Below are 15,359 nucleotides of genomic sequence, written 5' to 3' on the forward strand. Positions count from 1 at the left end.
AGTTATTAAATTTCAGTTTTTTTCATGGATCCAAGGCATTATTTCGAGATACTAAGTAATTATATTGACATGGTAAGCCAATAGTTTGGGAAAACAAGTCATTATTCCAACCCAGTAAGTCAAAATTTTGAGAAAAATCATTCTTTTGACAAAAACGTCGATGAGATACAAGGTCATTAGTTGTGATATTCGGTCAAGGTGAAAATAAGTCATTACTTTGGCATTGGGCTTTCAAGGGATTTCCATCTGTGTGTAAAGGACTTCACTTCGCTTCCACTTTGTTATAACACCACTGACAGTTGACTGTGGAATATTTAGTAGTGAGGAAATTTCACGACTGGATTTGTTTCACAGGTGGCATCCTGTCACGGTACCACGCTGGAATTCACTGACCCCTGAGAGCGACCCATTCTTTCACTAATGTTTGTAGAAGCAGTCTGCAGGCCTAGGTGCTCGGGTTTATACACCTGTGGCCATGGAAGTGATTGGAACACCTGAATTCAATGATTTGGATGGGTGAGTGAATACCTTTGGCAATATAGTGTAAATCATGCTCTTCCTCCTCTCTGAGGCAGGTTTGCCCTCTCTGTAGGGGTGACTGGGCGGCGGTAGGGGGCAGTAGCGGGCAGTAGCGCTGAGCTCCGGCCCTTTAACGAATCTCCGGGCCACGTAGAGCCGGATTTCAGCTGATGCTGATAGGAAAGGAATGAAAACATCAGCGCTGGCTGTGCTGACGGAGCTCCCAGGCTGACAGTGAGCGTGACTGGATCCCGATTCAGTAAAGAAAAATGCCTTCGAGAGATTTTTATTCCGCTCTTCAGTGAAAATAAGACACGTCAGGTACGGAGCTAATAATGTTTACATCCTCAGCAGTGGAGGAAGCTAAGCTAAAGCTAAGCTAAGCTAAAGCTAAGCTAAAGCTAAGGTAGCCAAGCCAGCTAACTGCCTTTCTGCCCTGTCAGCCAGATTTATATACCTATTTTTTCCATCAGCTACAAGTATTAATGCTAAAAAGCTCGTCGTTTTCGTTGAACTCGCTGTCATAAGAAAATTCATTGTAAAATATATATTAATTAGGGAATATTGATGCCAGTTAGCTGGTTACTTATTAGGTGTATTGATCTGTTTTTTGGTTGCCTGATTTTTAATAAATATATCGTTGAAAAAACCTCAGACAAGTTTGGGAACCCTCAGTAATTAGTCCACACACTTGGTTCTTCAAAGGTTCTTTTGTAAAGACAGTGGTTCTGTTTCATGCTTAAATGGTTCTTTGAATGGAGAAATAGTTCTTCAGATTGGTGGAGAATGTATTGTACATGGTTCTAGGTAACATGAAAAACGAGTTCTGCTGTTGTTACAAGCTTGACATTCTAACGTTAACACTTTTGGTGTTATGTGGAACCATTTTCAAAATGGTTCTATACATAGAACCATATACAACCCATTCTTCATCAATCTGAAGAACCGTTTCACCATGCAGGAGCTGTTTAAGCATGAAGTGGTTCTATTTAGAACCATTTTTTGAAAAACCTTCTCAGACAAGCTTGTGAACCCTCAGTAATTAGTCCACACACTTGGTTCTTCAAGGGTTCTTTACTAAAGACAGTGGTTCTGTTTCATGCTTAAATGGCTCTCTGCATGGTGAAATGTTTCTTCAGATTTATGAAGACTGTGTTGTATATGGTTCTAGGTAACACGAAAAAGAGTTCTGCTATTGTTACAAGCTTGACATTCTAACATTTTTGGTATTTTCAAAATGGTTCTGTATAGAACCATGTACAACCCATTCTTCATCAATCTGAAGAACCATTTCACCATTCCATATAGAATGTTCTAAATGGAATTATTGTCTTTACTAAAGAACCCTTGAAGAACCACCTTTTTAAGTATGTAGCTAAGTAGTACTTATAAAATGAGATGCCTTGGCAGCTTAGTTAGTAGGTCAGGGTGATTTTTAATAAATACATTGTTGAAAAAACCTTCTCAGATATGACATAGTTATGACAAGCTTGTAAACCCTCAGTAATTAGTCCACACATGTGGTTCTTCAAGGGTTCTTTACTAAAGACAGTGGTTCTGTTTCATGCTTAAATGGTTCTTTGAATGGAGAAATAGTTCTTCAGGTTGGTGGAGAATGTATTGTACATGTTTCTAGGTAACATGAAAAAAGTTCTGCTGTTCTTACAAGCTTGACATTCTAACGTTAACACTTTTGGTGTTATGTGGAACCATTTTCAAAATGGTTCTATACATAGAACCATGTACAACCCATTCTTCATCAATCTGAAGAACCATTTCACCATGCAGAGCTGTTTAAGCCTGAAATGGTTCTATGTAGAGCTAATGGTTCTAACACAGGTAACAGTATTATTGTCTTTACTAAAGAACCCTTGAAGAACCATCTTAAGTACTACTTAGTATGTAGCTAAGTTGTGCTTAAGATGAAATGCCTTGGCAGCTTAGTTTGTAGGTCAAAATGATTTTTTAAATATTATTAATAAATATATTATTGAAAAAACCTTTTCAGATATAACATAGTTGTGACAAGCTTGTGAACCCTCAGTGATTAGTCCACACACTTGGTTCTTCAAAGGTTCTTTATTAAAGACAGTGGTTCTGTTTCATGCTTAAATAGCTCTTTGCATGGAGAAGTAGTTCTTCAGATTGATGGAGAATGTGTTCTATATGGTTCTATATGTCACCAAAAAGAGTTCTGCTGTTGTTACAAGCTTGACATTCTAACATTTTTGGTGTTACATAGAACCATGTACAACCCATTCTTCATCAATCTGAAGAACCGTTTCACCATGCAGAGAGCCATTTAAGCATGAAATGGTTCTATTTAGAACCATTTTTTGAAAAACCCTCAGTAATTAGTCCAGACACATGGTTCTTCAAGGGTTCTCTACTAAAGACAGTGGTTCTGTTTCATGCTTGTAGGGTTCTTTGCATCTTCAGATTGATGGAGAATGTGTTGTGTATGGTTCTATGTAACACAAAAAGGAGTACTGCTGTTGTTACAAGCTTGACATTCTAACATTTGTTATGTTATGTGGAACCATTTTCAAAATGGTTCTATACATAGAACCATATACAACCCATTCTTCATCAATCTGAAAAACCATTTCACCATGCAGAGAGCCATTTAAGCCTGAAATGGTTCTATATAGAACTCATAGTTCTAAATAGAAATATTGTCTTTACTAAAGAACCCTTGAAGAACCACCTTTTTAAGTATGTAGCTAAGTAGTACTTAAGATGCGATGCCTTGGCAGCTTAGATAGTAGGTCAAAATGATTATTAATAAATACATTGTTGAAAAAAACTTTACAGATATGATATTTATAAGCAATCACATCAATCTGATTTGTAGTAATAAACAACAATAACAAAAATAAAGCAGATCATATCACTCCCGTTTTAAAAGAACTACACTGGCTGCCTGTATCATTCATGATAGGTTTTAAAGTTCTGTTACTAGTTTTTAAGGCTCTAAATGGCCTTAAAGCACCGCTCACATCACAGAGTGTCTGTCTGTTTGTGTTCCGGCACGTGATCTTAGATCTGCAGATACTGATCTTCTGCAAACACCTTCTGTAAAGTAAAGAAAACATGGAGAGACTCGTTCAGTTATTATGTTTCTAAACCATGGAATTCAATTCCACCTTTTATTAGACAGTCAAGCTCAGAGCTCACTTTTAAGAAACATTTAAAAACGTGTGTCTTTAACTCCTTATATTATACAATTTCTTGTATTACAGTTAAGCTTTTTCACCTGTCTGTAAAGCACTTTGAGCCATTGGCATGAAAGTGCCATATAAATAAAGATTATCATTATTATTATTATTATTATCATTATTGTTTTTATTTTGCAGCCCTCAGGATGTCTTGGTTTGCTGATTTGGCTGGCCGAGCGGAGGACTTCTTGAATAAAGTGGACCAAGGAGCAGCCACGGCTCTGACTAAACATTCAACCCAAAAATCCTCTCTGTCGTCCTACAACCCGGCGGATCTAGTCGACTCATCTCAGCAGAGTTCAGCAGCCTATGCAGCTTCTTATGAACCCCCACATGGATACACTGGTTCATCCTCCAGCCAGGAGACACCTGGCTTCATCTCTGCAGCAGCAGGGAACATTAAGAAATCCAAAGCCACCGTGCTGGCTGGAACAGCCAACGTGTCCAACGTGACTCATCTGGGCTCCGCCCCCACCGGCAGTGGCAGCGGAGCCGTTCGAGCCTCCTCCGGCTTCGTCAGGCCCAAGAAGCCAGAGGTGGACGATGATCTCCTGTTTGACTTCCTGAACAGCTCAGATCCACCACAGAGCGAAAGGAGGGAGGTCAGGAGAGACGGAGCGTCCAAAGCGGTGGGTCTGGCTGAAGGTCTGGCTCAGGGCCAGGTAACGTCTGGATCGGTAGCTGCAGCTCCGCAGTCGACTCCCTCGGCCCCGGCCACCCCTCCCTCCATGCGGGGTCTGTCTCGAAACTCCAGCCTCAGCTCGCTCAGCGCCAGCACACACAGCGCCAAGACCGAGGATGGCTCCGCTCGAGACTTCAGCCAAGGTACCAAAATGAGACCGAATACACAAACGTGGTTGTCACTGGGTTGATTTTCAAGAAAAGACATTTTTAAAATTTAATTTCTTTTGCCTGCAAATTATTCCTCCAGGAGAAATGTTGCAGTTTTATCCAGGGAAGATCACACTGCTTATTTCTCACTGATCCTTTTTAGGTGAAGCAAAACAAGATTGCGAAACAGCCAAGTCAACATTAAAATATAATCTTTACATTTACATATTTTGTAAATATTTTGTGTGACATTACTTTCAGGCTTAACCTAAAGAGGGCAGCATTTCACTTGTACTATTGCACCTCTGTGAGAAAAAGAAAGAGTTATGTCTGAAAGTTAAAAGAGAAGTAAACTCTGAGAACTTGTAGAGAGGAGAATTACCACTCTGCAATGTCTCCCGGGTTTCTCAGATGCTAGAGGGCGCTCCCGAGCAACTCCAAAATTAATGAGTTAAGATGGAGCATTTGAATAAAATCATAGTTTATAAATGCTTAAATATTTTTAATGTAAAAGAATACATTCATTTCCTGAACACAGAACAGCATAAAACATTTAAAACGGCGCCTCATGTAGGTCCATGATGTCTGTGAGCGCGAACAGCCACTGAGCTGCTCTGCTCGCCAACCAATCAGCACTCAGTAGCAGTAATGTTAGCGTCCTGCTGCCCAAAAACCGTTTACTGTAGCAAAAAGGAAACATACAGGTAATTTTCTTTGCTTTTTCAGTGAAATACATCCTTCTACTTTCTAAAATTAAAGGAAAGTTCTGGGCGAAAGATTAGAAACTATTTTAACTTTTCGTTTTTAGACGTTGAGCTCCATTTACTCCCATTCATTGAGGACTCGCTCATGGGCGCCCTCTGCTGTTTAGCAGTCCTGCTTTTGATATAATGGGGGAAATAGGAAGTGGCCAGGCTCCTCATAAACTGGTAAACTCTGGAGCATTTTCCTTAAAGAGAAGAATAAAAGTAGTTTTTACATCAAAAAAATTCTGTTCGCTCCTCCTGGAAACCTGTTCACACTTGGCTCTGCAAATGAACCAGCATGTTAGAATGTTAGTTAGCCTGTAATGCTGTGACATTAATCTACACACTTCTTATCATATCACTCATTTTTAGTTACTGCTGATTACTTACTGTAGCACAAAATTATGGGCATAAACAATGTGCCACATGTCACATTCTGGTAATTTAGCTCTTGGTGAGCAGAACTGAGTTTGTAAGGACATTGCCAAACATTTTATTGTTGTAGCTTTTGTTCACTTTTACAGGCCACATTTAAGCTGATTGATCGATTATTAGCCAGTTAATTCGGATGAATAATCAACTATCAAAATCTTTCTTTTTTTCAGCACTGCTTGGATTTGTGAAGTAGACAAACAACATTCGAAACAGGCATTTTAATAATAATATAATAATAAAATACATATTGGCAGTTCTCCCCTGTGTGGGGTAACCCCGTGTTCTTCACCTCATTATCTCACTGTTCATAATTGGAAATTAAGCAACAGTGACAAGACAAATATTCATTATGGTATGTTATTAGTCTAACAATGGGCTTCATTCACATAATATCAATAAGTAAATAATAAAATAATACGCTGGCCACTGTGTATAGTGTAGTTTATAACTAATCTCTAACGTACATTCTTATGTATTTTCTGATGCTGTTTGATACACTTTTATCACTGAACTAACACTTCAGTCTCTCTCCAGAAGGTTTTGGTACAGTTTTACATTTTGCTTATGTATGACTTGATATGATTTGACTTGTCTTTACATTCTGCTGATGCATTATAAGCATATTGAAGTGGTGTGATTCTTAATTTACTACTGTGAATGCTCTGTTGTTACGTTAAGAGTCCATGCCTTTGTAGTTTTAATGCACTCCCCCTGCTTTTCCCCTTTCTTTTCTCTCTGCAGGAGATACTCCAGAGAGCTCTGACTCTGGGGTTGCTGCCCCTCTGGACCCCCCTGCCACAGTAGACTCTGCAGCCCCGGAGGAGCAGGTTGGGCAAGTGATGTCCAGCCTACGTCTGGAGAACCAACTCCTGCGCAACGAAGTGTCCTCACTCAACCAGGAGATGGCCTCCCTTATCCAGAGAGCAAAGGACACACAGGAGGGTAAGAGAACTTAAATATATAACAAAACAGTAATTGCAGTTTATTCCATTTAGGAAACTAAATGCTAAACAGCAGCGCTGATTCAGAAGCTTATTCTGAACAGATGGAGATGGTACATTATTTAATTAAAGATAAAATTAGAAATAAAATGAATTTAGCCTTAATTAATTATATCTTTATTTGTAAAAAATATTTTTTTCCTTTGCTTTGTAGTAGGCCGAATTTCAAAGGCAGTATAATGTCTCCTGAATCAGCATAAGCATCAAACTAACTGTTCATACTTGCTGTTTTCTAGATTCTAATATGCACTTCTTAAACCTTAATTAATTACATTTTTTTATTATTATTTTTTTACTTTTTCAATTTTTCATTTTTTCACAAATATTCTTTACTTGTTTATTTAACAGGGACGATGCACAATAATTCATGATGTAAATATGCCACATTTAGCCAAATGACAAATTTTCATCTACAATCCCTGGGCAAGTTGATGTTGATATTACAGTTTACAATTTTTATTTTGACAGCCAAACTGTACTTTTCAACAGTTTTTAAAAGGGAAAGGACTCCAAATCACAACCCACGTTCTTCCTCACGTTGCATGCAATTACACCTTTCCACCAGAGAGGTCTCCAAATCCCCAAAACTTACACAGTTGAGCTTTAGATATGAGCCAGACTTCAGGTCTGTTTGTCCAGTTCTTGCACTATCGTTTTCCTTTGCTCTCGTCCCTGCAGAGTTGAACCAGGCTCGGACTCGTGCTGAAAAATGGAACACGGACCAGTCCCGCACTGATCGCACCGTCAGGGAGCTGCGGGCACAGGTTGATGACCTCACAGAGGCCCTGTCAGCAAAGGACGCTCAGCTGGCCATCCTGAAAGTCAGACTGGACGAGGCAGATCAGTTACTGAAGGCGCGGAGCTGTGCTCTGGAAGAGGCCCAGAATGAGAGGAGTAGGTAGGTCCTGGCAGGAAAGAATTGTTTGAATCTAGTGTCGTTGTTTTTGATAACGCAATCTAACAAAGTCTTACCTTAAGTCCATAATACTTATTGCAGTTTTCCAGCTACTTATTTAATTAACTTTCACATTTAATGAAATCATGGAACTAGTTTGTAACTCACTCACTCAAGTTTAGCAGGCTGAAAATTGTCCACAAGGGGGCGCCAAATAGTTTCTGATGTGTTTAGTTTATTTAGTGTGCCTCTTATTTTTCAGGCTGCTTTATTTCTTTTATCTGTCTTGTGTTTGTGTCTGTAAATGGGTACTCTTCTGTTTGCGGCCATTAGGATCCTGCAGGATCACAGCGAGGGCAACAGCCTGCACTCTCAGGCTCTGCAGACGCTACAGGACCGGCTTAGAGAGGCTGATGTGGCCCTCAAGAGAGAACAAGACAGCTACAGACAGATGCAGGTGAATACTCGGACAGATACAGAGAGCAGAAGTGCACAGAGATGAGGAAACACCTAGAGATAGAATTCAGGTCCATGTACAGTGATTATGGTCAGTTCTGTTTTTCAAGGAAGTTTAATATTTAATCAAAAAAATCAGTTTTCACATTTTTCCCTTACCTTAAGTGTTGCCAGTCAGCCAAGACATGCTTGTTGTCCTCTAGGTTGTTTTTTCTTTACTGCTAAATCCACCTTACCATCCTGAATTTTGTCAGTGCCGGTAGATTTCCAGTCAGTTTTTAGTTTTTTAGTAAAGAAAATGGTTCTGTATAGAACCATGAACACTCAGAACACTTTGCATGATTAAAGGGTTCTTCGCATTGATACAGGGTTCTTCAGACTGATTGAAAACGTGCTCTAGATGGTAGACAATGGTTCTATATAGCATGCAAAAAGGTTCTTTTATTGTTTCGATGTCAAGCTTATATAGAACCCTTTTGAAAATGGTTCTATATAGCACGTGAAAGGTTTCTTCTCTTGTTACGATGTCAGGCTTGTAGCAGTAGAAGAACGCTTCTGGGTGCTGTGTAGAACCCTTTTCAGAAAGGTTCAATATAGAACCGTCTATAGCACATTCATGCACATTTTCCATCCGAAGAACCCTTTCACGATGCAAAGAACCCTTTAATCATGCCAAGGGTTCTTTGAGTGTTCATGGTTCTATGTAGAACCATTTTCTTTTCTAAGAACCCTCGAAGCTCCATCTTTTTAAGAGTGTAGTTTATCTGTAAATACCTAACAAGTCCACACAGTTTAAGGCAGGTGCGTAATGATTCGTGGGAAATAAGTAGCTCGTTACTTGTTACCTACATTAGACTCGTATCTCCAGAGCGAAACTAAAGAAGCGAAGTTTGAACATGTCTTGGCTGATCTACTACATTTGGGGTAACGAGGGGGAATTTTGTAAATTAGATTTGTTTAGTTTTGACACATTTATATAGGGATGCTTTGAGAATGTGGATAATGGTTTAAGTCTTGCGGCTTGGTCAGGTTTCTCATGAGCAACAGAAGCCTCAACCCCTGTTTTTGTGCTTCTGTCAGAGCGAGTTTGCAGCGCGGCTGGCGAAGATGGAGGCGGAGCGGCAGACATTAGCAGAGTCGCTGAAGAGTACAGAGCGCAGAGTGACGGAGGAGAAGCAGAGAATGGAGGAGCTCCAGCAGCAGGCCAAAAGTGCTCGGGCTGCTGCAGACTACGCCAAACAGGAGCTGCAGGACTACAAAAACAAAGCCTCTCGCATCCTGCAGGTCTCGGCTCTCTGCCAGTACACCTCATACCCGTCTGTACACTCATACTTTCAGCCGCGAACTTCCCTAAACCACGTATCATTAAAATTAATCAAACGCTGCTCATCCAGCAGGAAATGTTTAGATGTGCTTGCCTATATTCTGAGGTGCCTGGTTCTTTGGGCCTGGTGCTGATCAGCCATTTTAGCACCTGAACTTAAAATACACCTGACTAAATGTTGTTTAAATGAAAATTAGAAATTGCAAAACACAAAAATTACATTTGTTTAGAGGAATAGTTCACTGAGTTCACTGGTTTGCACCACCTCCCCATTACCACAAAGACAGGTTATCAGCTAATACAGGTTTGGCATCTGAAATTTGCTCTTCTAGTTTTGCACTGAAGCTACAAGGCTAATGTAGCTAACACATAATGGAAGTCTGGGTCACCTACAGCCTTTTCGGTTCTGTAGATTTCTATAAGTAAAAATAAAGAAGAAAACTTTGGTCTTTTCTAAAATGACCGTGTTTGCAGCAAGAAGGAAATTGTGTGAAGTTGATTTTATTCTTTGTGGTGTAAATACTTCTTTTTAAATATTCATTAAAGTCTATACGTTTTTTATTTTATTTTATTTAATTTTTGCCAGTCCAAGGAGAAGCTGATCAGCAGTCTCAAGGAAAGCTCAGGCTTGGAGGTGCTGGACGGAGGAGGAGCAGCAGGAGTGGAACTGGAGGAGTTACGGCACGAGAAGGAGCTCCAGAAAGAGGAGATCCAGAAATTACAGGCTCAGATACAGACCTTGCGTTTAGAGATACAGGTGGATATACTTTCAAACTCAGACATCCACATCACACAAAACAGAGGGGATAAAAAGAGCGGATGCATAAAAGTCTCAGTTTGTTGAATATAGTGATAGTAAAATACGTGTTGGATTTTATGGATGTGCACACAAACACATAAGCATGTTACTATTTCCAGTTCAGAATGCAAAACGCATATTTGCATAAGGGCATGAAATATATTATTGCTCATGATGCATCAGCCTGATGTGATGATTCGACTATGTCTGTTTTGGACTGTTATAAACAACTTTGTGGTAAAAATTAGGTAATTATGATTATTTTAGTCCGCTAGACAAACCGCCTATAAAATTAAATTCTCAGGCCATTTTCATATATAAAAACTTGGTGTATTACCTTCCTTATATGTCCACTTCATCACTGTGTAAATAGTTTTTCACATTTGTGTATTCAGTGTAACATAAAACAAAATTATATCAAAATAAATTGAAATGTTGCAGTGTTTGGGATTTCATGATTTCAAGAATTATTTATAAAAGAAATATAATCAAATAAAATCATTGTGAGAATAGAGATTTACAGTCAGTGTCTGATGAGCCAGGCCTGGTTCTTTCAGGCCAGCTTTCTGTCCTGGTTCTTTCGGGCCTTACTGCTTTCTGTCCTGGTTCTTTCGGGCCTTCCAGCTTTCTGTCCTGGTTCTTTTGGGCCTTCTGCGTTCTGGCCTGGTTCCTTTAGGCCTTCTGCTTTTCTGACCTGGTTCTTTTGGGCCTTCTGCCTTCTGTCCTGGTCCTTTTGGGCCTTCTGCCTGTCTGACCTGGTTCTTTTTGGCCTTCTGCCTTTTGGCCTGGTTCTTTCAGGCCTTCTGTTTTTCTGACCTGGTTCTTTTGGGCCTTGTGCCTTCTGTCCTGGTCCTTTCAGGCCTTCTTCCTTTCTGGCCTGGTTCTTTCGGGCCTTCTGCCTTTCTGGCCTGGTTCTTTTGGGCCTGCTGCCTTCTGTCCTGGTTCTTTTGGGCTTGGTGCTTTCAGGCCTGGTGCTTTTCTGGAACCTAGGGCACTGACTTATTGGGCTCTGTGTTACAGGAGCTGGAGAGCCAGGCTATGGTGGAGGCTGAAAGTTGGAGGGAGCAGCAGCAGGAGGTGCAGGAACAACTTGCTCAACAGAGCAGAGCCAAACAAGAGGTGCAGGCAGAACTGGAACGCTGCAAGCAGGTATGGAGAGTGTGAGTTTGAGAGACAGTAACTGTAAAGAGCTAGGAGGATGAAGGAGAAAAGAAAATGTGTGACCATGAGATTATTTACACAAATTTATTTGTTTCTTGTTAATTGAATGTTTCATTTTGCAAATGTTATAAATGTATGTGAGGTAGTATGAAGAGATCTACCTGTGTGTAACAGGAGCTGCAGTATGTGGAGGAGGAACACCATCGTACTAAAAGCACACTGCAGAGTCGCATCAAGGACAGAGAGGACGAGATCCAGAAGCTCAGGAACCAGGTGACGCTTATCTCTCTTATATACATGCGTGCACACACAGACAGCCTTTCCCAAAGCGGTTCCTCTCCACTAACATGCCATTACAGAGTGTCATTCTGAAGTTACACTCACAACTGTGAAGGGCACTCCTAATGAAGGGAGAAGGTTTCATTGCATGGCTAAACTAAATCTGTTCTCTCTCTCTCTAGCTGACCAATAAGGCTCTGAGCAACAGCAGCCAGGCGGAGCTGGAGGGGCGCCTGCACCAGCTGACAGAGACGCTGATTCAGAAGCAGACGATGCTGGAGGCTCTGGGCACTGAGAAAAGCTCGCTCATCTTCCAGCTCGAACGACTGGAACAACAGCTCAAGAGCGTCCAGGGAGGCCAGAACAGTGGCCCGCACATCAACATGGCTGCTATGGAGGGACCAGGTACGCTGCAATAATTAAGTGTTTAAATGAGTTATATTAGGAAAGGTTTGGTCAGTAGGGGGAGCAGTGTGTTCACTACTCGATTTTAAACTCTCAGCCCTTGGCTCACGTTTTAGTGAATGCTGTAGTTTTATTGGGTCTCTATGAGACATCTGCATGAATTATGAATTATATGTAAATGATATGTAAATGAGGGGCTGGTATGCAGGCGCTTGATTTTACGAACTGAAGCTGATTCATCATTTGTGGTCAAATCTGCACAAAATAGATGTAGAGTGAGAGTACATCATTACATTTGTACATCATTAAAGGCAGTCAAATCTTTGCTGTTTTTTACACAGCTTTGATAAATAATGTTGATAAATGATGTGAGCTGCTTGGCCGTTCTGCAGTGTTAGACATACCTCCAGTCAAAATCATCTTTAAAAATTAGAACTTGCTCCCGAGTTGCACAACTGTCTAAGTATAGGCCCTGTCATCAGGAGATAGAGAGTCCAGTCTGCTGCCGGGAGTCCAGGAGAGCACCATTGCTCTCTCTCTCTCTGAGTGGGGAGGATGCCCCCACTGTCTCCCTCCATCACTCAACGAGCTGACATAACAGATCTGTTAACTGTCAGTTGGCGCTCTCCTCCAAGCGCATTCGGTGGTGCAATGACATTGCGTTAGCGGCAGTTCGAATACATGTGGTGGCGTTTCACAGGTCTCGGAGGAAGCCTGTGTTAGCCTTCACCCTCCGAGCGCTGGTGGTATCTTGTGACTGGGGGAGTCCTAACTAGTCCTAACTGGGTGTAATTGGATACGTCTGAAGTGGGGAGAAAATTGAGGAAAAATGCCCCCAAAAAATTAGGAGTTAAAACATAATTTCTTGCTTTTTATTTATTTATTTATTTATTTATTGTCCCAGATTGCGCAAGCCTTATTTGAATACCTGATTAAGTGAATGAAATGTTTACGAGTTTGGATATCTGTGTATTAAAATAATCCCTACTAGAGATGTTTTTGACTGACTCTTTAATTCTGGCGTATTGTGAAAAGGTGCGAGGCAGAGAAGCACCCCGGTTCTGTTCAGTGATCAGGACAGCTCGGCGACGGGAGTGTACGGGAAAGTGCGCAAAGCAGCCAGCACCATAGATCGCTTCAGGTGAGACTTTTAACCATCATATGTCATAAAAATGCATACAAATTTTAGGAAGTTCATCATTTTCTTACTGGACGTAACCACATGGAACCACATGTAGTTTTTAGTATGTTATTGACTGAGTGATCTGAGTTTTGGCAGCTTCTTCAGCTGAACATCACCGCACTGCTTTTTTCCATGTTATATTTTAAATTATTTGGCTGATCTATTTGGATCATGTGTTTGTCTTTGCCTCCAGTATCCGGTTAGGGATCTTTCTCAGACGGTACCCCGCTGCCAGAGTCTTTGTAATCGTTTATATGGTGAGTGGACTTCAAATGAATGTTTTCAGTAATATAAAACAACTTTGGTTGCAGATAAATATATGAAATGTTTCTATGTGAAGCCTGCACAACCTAACATGTTTCAAATAATCAGAAGGACACTAGAAAGCTGTAAATGAAAATGAAGAAATGTTAGATGCGTCCAGAGAGCTGTAGAATACTCTAAAATCTGAGAAAAGCTGTATAGCATTAAGAAATGAGTTATAATAAACTGAATATCTAGAATTCTTCATATTTCAAAAGTGGAGATCAAATCTCAAGGCAGATAACTTGATGAAGTTCATTTGAATGCATACGTGTGTGTGTGTGTGTGTGTGTGTGTGTGTGTGTGTGTGTGTGTGTGTGTGTGTGTGTGTGTATATAGATTACCTTTTTCCTTGTGTTCCACTTATGATGCCTGTGTGGTTTTATTCACCAAAAAACATAATTCATCATTTTTACCTGACCATTTTCCATCCTCTCTTCATCCCCTAGAATCGAACAGGCTGTTTTGTTATTGTGCCTTTAAGGCCGATAGATGTCAAAGAGCTCTGTTCTGATTGGCTGCCCTGCACTGTGCCTCATTCAAAAACACTCCTTATAACTTATAACCTCAGTGCGAGTGGGCGGGGCTAAACTGCTGTAGGCTGAGTAGGTGGATATATGTTGTTTATATATGTTGTTTTCTGTGACATCACAGAAATGGTAAATTCGGAATGGGCTGGTTTTGCAGCTGAGTGTTTACATCAAACTCTCAAAAAAGAGAATTACAGTAAATTATTTGCCATTAAATAAATTTTTAATCATATAATTCTAGAAAAATTGAATAAAACATCAATATTTATATACCTAGTTGTATGTATAAATTGTTATTGTATATAAAATAAGGAAAATTATAACTAAACTTTTGAACGCAAGTGTACTTGAAAATATTTATAGATTATTTTCTGGTAAATGTATCTGTAAACCAGTATATGTGAAAATGAAAATGGGAATAATGTGTCTGTGATTGCTTTTCTATGTTGTGTGTTTGTAGGCACTGCTGCACCTCTGGGTTATGATCGTTCTGTTGACGTACACACCGGAGATGCATCCACAAGGATCGCATCCTGAAGGCAGATAGAAGAATATGAATTTAATATGTATATTGAATATGTATCGAATGCTCTACATGTACAGAAGGAAAAGAAATCTATGAATCTATACAAGCTGTCAGCAGCTGGACGGTGGCTCATGTGTGCAATCTGTCTGAACTGGTACGGGCCATTTGCACAGGTGTTCTGTGGGGAAGTTTTATGATTCTCTCTCTCTCTCTCTCTTCTCTCTCTCTCTCTCTCTCTCTCTCTCTCTCTCTGTCTCTCCCCCTCTCCTTCAATATTCCATTTTATTTTTCCTCCTTCCCTCTGTCTGCCTTTTTCCTGATCTGTGGGGGAAAAAGTGAAGCGTCAAAACATCAAGTGAGAGACTTTTGGGTTTTATTTAATGAAGACTGTCTGTGGTGAATGATTTCACTTGGTTTTAATCATGGGTGGCTATTTTTGTTACAGTTCCATACATCGCATTTCTTATTTCTCCGTTCTGATTTATTTTAATAAACATTAACACAGTGACAAAACCCAGACTTTCCTGTTTGCTTCATCCTTTCGTCCGTCATGAATAGTGCTCAACAAAAAAAAACAAGTTTCTCTGAAAGAAACATGAATTTGCAAACTCTATTACCCTGCATGAAAAGGCTGTTTAATTACAGTGGCCACGTTAGCAAAAGATTCCTGCAATCCGTTGTAGAGGCGCTAGAGGGCGCCAAAGAGACGAAAAAAATGCATATAAGTGAATAGAGGCAAAAATAAATG

General features: G+C 40.2%; 1 protein-coding gene across 1 annotated transcript; it reads left to right on the forward strand.

The window, feature by feature from the left end:
• The first annotated feature begins 631 nt into the window (after positions 1-631).
• On the forward strand, positions 632-15,128 carry golga5 (golgin A5). Its single transcript, XM_036575185.1, has 13 exons — positions 632-840; positions 3,876-4,562; positions 6,491-6,691; positions 7,429-7,648; positions 7,979-8,102; positions 9,182-9,385; positions 10,012-10,182; positions 11,245-11,373; positions 11,560-11,658; positions 11,847-12,069; positions 13,105-13,210; positions 13,446-13,509; positions 14,546-15,128. Exons 2-13 carry the CDS (start codon positions 3,884-3,886, stop codon positions 14,630-14,632), a joined length of 2,307 nt encoding a protein of 768 aa, XP_036431078.1. The 5' UTR covers positions 632-840; positions 3,876-3,883; the 3' UTR covers positions 14,633-15,128.
• Positions 15,129-15,359: the final 231 nt, after the last annotated feature.

This window comes from Colossoma macropomum, unplaced genomic scaffold (genome assembly GCF_904425465.1).
Source record: "Colossoma macropomum unplaced genomic scaffold, Colossoma_macropomum, whole genome shotgun sequence".
Lineage (NCBI taxonomy): Eukaryota > Metazoa > Chordata > Actinopteri > Characiformes > Serrasalmidae > Colossoma > Colossoma macropomum.